At 36.7% G+C, this 5,354-nt stretch overlaps 1 protein-coding gene across 1 annotated transcript; it reads left to right on the forward strand.

Moving 5' to 3' along the window:
• Positions 1-2,276: 2,276 nt before the first annotated feature.
• LOC114580371 lies at positions 2,277-3,317 on the forward strand. Its single transcript, XM_028697637.1, has one exon. The coding sequence runs from the start codon at positions 2,277-2,279 to the stop codon at positions 3,315-3,317; it is 1,041 nt and encodes a 346-aa protein (XP_028553470.1).
• The last annotated feature ends 2,037 nt before the right edge of the window (positions 3,318-5,354 follow it).

Below are 5,354 nucleotides of genomic sequence, written 5' to 3' on the forward strand. Positions count from 1 at the left end.
TCCTGAAGCAAGAAGAGAACCTTGATTAGATGCTAAAGTTTACCTCTCTAGTACCCCCAAGGAACTAAGGACAATGACTGGAGAAGAAAACCATATATCCTTGCTTGGAGCAACCTTTGTGAACCCCCTCACAAACTCCCCCTCATAAGACCCTCACTCTCTCTCCCTTGCTCTTCCTCTCCTCTTGGCTTTCTCAGGTCAAAATAGTAGCAAAAGATGTTCTAAAGGATAGAATAAGTGCTCTTAAATAGAATAGCTTTAGAATAGCTCATTAATAGCAACTTACCAACTTTATCATCCAGGACAATATAAATATCATCCTGTATGATCAGTACAAATTAAGTTCAATCAACTAGGATGATCTTAGACAATCATAAGAAATTTATTCATTTCATCTAGGACGATAAAATATCATCCTGCAGATCTAGCAGAAATCACGGGGGTTCTTTGGATCAAGAAGCGTCCAGGGTTTCTTCTAACTTGGTAATCATAGAAGGTTATAGGCATCTGGCACGATTAGAGCCGATTGTGGAAGGGAAAGGAAAAGGTATCGTTATTGATCGAATTATGGAAGATGAATTGATACAGGGGTTTTCTTCAAATTGGATATAGAGGCGTTATCTTCAGATGTTGATTTAAAGGTGAAGAATCGTGTTGGGTTGATTATTTCGGAAAACCAAAAATAGATTAATATGAATCTTATGAATGCTTTTAAAAAAAGATGGAGATAAATCGGATGAGGTTGTTAAATCAAATAGTGATACTGCTCATGTTAACAATTTCGCTTCGGCCTGGAAAAAGACGCAACACATCAAATTGAATTTTAATGTTAATTCTACCCAGCTGAGTGAAGATGGTTTGGTGGTTAAGCTAAACAATGATAAGGAAATAAAAAATTCTCAGGTGTTGAAGAAATCATTTGTTATCAAGGTTCTGGGACAAGACATTCCGTTCTTAGTTTGTAATCGAGAACTTAGACGGCAATGGAGTATTTATGTAAGTTTGCCAACATGGAATCCATGGAGGAAGTTTTAAGTGGGGGTCCCTGGTATATTGGGAACCATATCATCGGTATGGATAGATGGTCATCTTCCTTCTCCATAGAGTCGCTAAAGGGTTTTACTTCTCTAGTGTGGATTCCGTTTCCTGGATTGCCTTTGAGCTGCTAGGATGAGGAAAATATTCCCATGATTGCTTCTATGATCAGAGTTCCCATGATGCTTGACGGGAATTCATTTAAATGGGGGAAGAGAGAATACGCTAGATGGTGCTTTCGAATTGAATTGGAGAATAAAATCCCTAAGGGAGTGTGGATTGAAGGTCTTTATTGCAGGACATTTCAACGTGTGGAATATGAAAAGCTGACATCCCTTTGTTATCAATGTGGTAAAGTTGGTCACAATAAGAATATCTATCTTGATTCTATTTCTGTGTTGAATATGGAGAAAAGCATTATGAATACCAAGGAGGCTATGAAACAGGGTGATGTTGTGAAGGCTGATGGAAATAAAAACCAAGAGGAAGAATATGGCTCGTGGATCCATGTTAACTTTAAAAGTAGAAGATTCAAAAATGCTAGAAAGAATATTGGAGTTAATACTCAAGTTAAACAGGTGTTTAGACTTGTTGGATCTGTTAAACAGGTAAAGGCTACTGAACATTTGGATGATTCACTTAATCCAGATGGAATGATGGATAAAATTCCTGAAACTGTGATAGAAATTGAAGAATTCAGGGTGCAGGAAATACCTATTGCTTTGAATAAATTCCAAATTTTGGATTGTGATTTGGAGGAGGGAGAATTTGTTGAGAAGACTAATGAGGAGCTGCTGAATAAATCCAATCTTTTGGATTCTGTTGAAGTTGGTATTTCTCCAGAATTACAGGCTACTAATAATGTACAGATTTGTGAAGACCAGTTGGTATCAACTTCTAATTCAGGGAAAGGCAAGGTTTCAAAAGAATTGAGGTCTTTGGGCCCTATGAAACTAACCAAAGAAAGAGAAGAGGAGTCAAGGAAAACAACAAAATGGTAGGGAATATTTCCCCTATTATTGCTTAATGGCTTTTATTATTTGTTGGAATTGTAGGGGGCTAGAAAGAGGGAGGCCTCCCTATATTTGAGAGAAGCTGTGAAAGATCATAATTATTTTTTTGTGGGTTTGATTGAAACCAAGATTTCTTCTATTTAAAGGAATGATATTAACCAAATTATTGGGAGAGAATGGGATTATTTCCATCATCCTGCGATTGGTACTTCAGGTGGCATCCTAGTCATGTGGAAAAAAGGGTTTGCTTATTTTGAAATTGTTGATCATTCGTCTCAAGTAATAGTGGGACAGCTCAACATCAATGCTTTGGGTAAATGGAACATTGCAACTGTTTATGGAGGTAAAGATGCTCAAACCCGTAGATCTCTTTGGAACAAGCTTGAAGACCGTATGTGTGGTGATGAGCCTTGTATCATAGGAGGGGATTTTAATTGTATCCTCTCTAAGGAAGACAAGAGGGGTGGAAAGAGGTTCCATCTTTCCAATAGATCTAAAGATATGAAGAAGTTTATGATTAATAATGACTTCCATGATATAGGATTTGTGGGTCCTAGTTATACATGGTGTAATAACAAGGAAGGGAATTCTAGAATATGGGAGAGATTTGACAGATGTCTCTTAAATTCTATGGCTCTTCACAATATTCCTATGGCTAAGGTACATCACTTGCCTAGAGTTGCTTCGGATCATGCTCTTATATCTATCAATCTAGTGGATCATCAAAAACATAATTCGGGTCTCTTAAGATTTGAAGACACATGGAAGAGTTATCCAGCCACTTGGAATATTATTCTCAAAGCTTGGGCAAGAATGGATTTTGGATCTTGTGCTGAAATTCTTCAAAGAAAGTTGAGATCTATTAAAGCTCTTTATTACTGGAATAAAAATAAGTGTAGAGAATTGAATTCTTTAAGGGAAGAGTTGAGGAAAGACATTTTGTTATTACAAATTGAAGAAGCTAATGAAGGAGGATTAATGGAAGATAAACTGAATTTATTGAGGAATAAAGTTCATATTCTCAATGTTACTTTGAGTAGGCTGTCCACCTGGTGGAACCAAAGATCCAAAATCAGATGGCAACAAGTTGGAGATTTAAATTCTAATTTTTTTCACCAGTATGCTTTAGCGAAGAAGAACGGCAATATGATTTGGCAGATTAAAGATGATAATGGGACTGTGGTGGAAGATTTGGAACAAATTGAAATGGTTTTCTACAGATTTTTTCAGAAAAAATGGTCAGCCAGAACTTGTATGCTTTCGGGTTAGCCTTCCTGTCCGGAAAATTTGATTATTTCCAAGGAGGATGCTGATGCTCTGATCATGAATTTCACCAAAGAAGAACTAACGGAAGCTATCTTCAAGCAAGGTAATAATAAATGCCCTGGTTTAGATGGCATTGCCACTTCTTTTTTCAAGTTTTATTTGGAGATTATGGGGGAAGACACTTGGAAGGCTATTAATGACTTCTTTAAGTCCGGCATTATGTATAAAGAGTTGAAGAATACACTTTTAGTTCTTATCCCCAAAATTAAGAAGCCTACTTTACCTTCCAATTAGGGTTTAGGATAAAACATCCAATTGGATTAGTGTAGAGAACGGCTTTAGACAAGGATGCCCTTTATCGCCATATTTGTACATTGTGTTCTCAGCTTTTTTCCTTAGCTATGGAGCAAAGAGGTCAAGAATTAGGAATTCAGATTTCACAAAGAGCTCATAAGGTTAGTCACTTGTTATTTGCTGATGATGTTTTGCTTTTCTCTCATGCTTCCAAAAATCTTGCTGCCAAGATGCATAAAATTATTGTGGATTTCTGTTCATGGACTGGATTAAGGGTTAGCAATGCAAAATCTCAAATTTTGTTCAGTAAGGGGATGAATAGAATGGATATGTTACAGGTGAAGAAAATTCTGAAATTTAAAATTGTTGAAGAATTTCAATATCTTGGAATCAAATTGATGTTGAGAAGACCGGTTAGAACTGATTTCAAATTTATTTTGGATTTAGTGATGCTTAAATTGAATACTTGGGGTAGTAAATGCCTTTCTTTGGCAGGGAGAATGACTCTTGCGAAGACTTCCCTCTTAAGTCTTCCTAATTTCATTTCTGCCCACACTTTGGTTCCAAAAAAAAATCCTCCATGAGATTGATAGGTGTTGCAGGAATTTTATTTGGCACAAAAGGGATGGAAAAAAGGGTTTGCACTACATTGCTTGGAACAAATTGTGTAAACCAAAAGATCAAGGAGGGTTGAATTTCCACTCGGCAGTGATTAGAACTGGTCCTCTCAAGGAAAGGCTAACCTGGAGACTGCTGAATAATCAAAACTCTTTATTATATCAAGTTATAACTGCCAAATATGGTGATAGCTGGTGGCGTGGATGCAATAGTTAAGGCAAATCTATTGCTTGGAAGGTCTTGAATGAATGTGTTGTTCACTTAAAACATCTTTTGAGGTGGAGAGTGGTTAATGGGAAGAAAATTGATTCTCTTAAGGACATTTGGCTCTTAGATAAAAGCTTAAGTGAATGGCCAATTACAGCGAATTGTGTAGATATGGATGGGTTAAAAGTCAAACATTTCATTACAGATCATGGCTTCTGGAATCTAGAAGAATTGAAGGTTTTTTTTTACTGAAGAAATCATTACTGTGGTGATGCAGATACCTATAGACATGGATGCCATTGAAGATTTTTTTGGAGGAAATTAGTTTTCCATCTAGGAAAACTATAACAGCCCGTGCTGTTGCAGCTTCTAGGAAGGAGAATAATAGTAATGAAGACTTGGGTTTTTACAATTGCTTGAGGAAATTAATACTATATGTTCGTGTTGATCTTTTCTGGTGGAGGGTGAGTAACGAAGCTATTCCTACCAATGAGTTTTTAAAGTATAGGAAACTTACTGAGGATGAACGTTGTGCTAGAGGTTGTTCAAAATGTGAAAATCTGGAGCATATTACTGTTAGATGTAAAGAGTTGCAGAAAATCCTTAAACAAATCCAAAAATGGGTGGTCTTTGTTCCGATTTTTGAATCCATGAATGAATGTTTAGCTGAGCTGAAAATCCTCTCTACTCTTACACCAAACACAGTTAGTCTTTACTGCAATGTGGTGAACCAAAATTGGAAGAACAGAAATGCTGTTAAGCATGGGAAAACATCAACTTCCATTCCTATTCTAGAGGCTTCTGTGCTTTATTCTGCAGGTAACAATCTTAATCCTGTCATTGATAGCTGGGGTGCTAATCTCGCTTGAGAGTTTCAAACCTCTTGGCACCCTCCACCTCAATATTGGATTAAGATTAATG

The sequence above is a fragment of the Dendrobium catenatum genome, unplaced genomic scaffold (assembly GCF_001605985.2).
Source record: "Dendrobium catenatum unplaced genomic scaffold, ASM160598v2 fragScaff_scaffold_986, whole genome shotgun sequence".
Lineage (NCBI taxonomy): Eukaryota > Viridiplantae > Streptophyta > Magnoliopsida > Asparagales > Orchidaceae > Dendrobium > Dendrobium catenatum.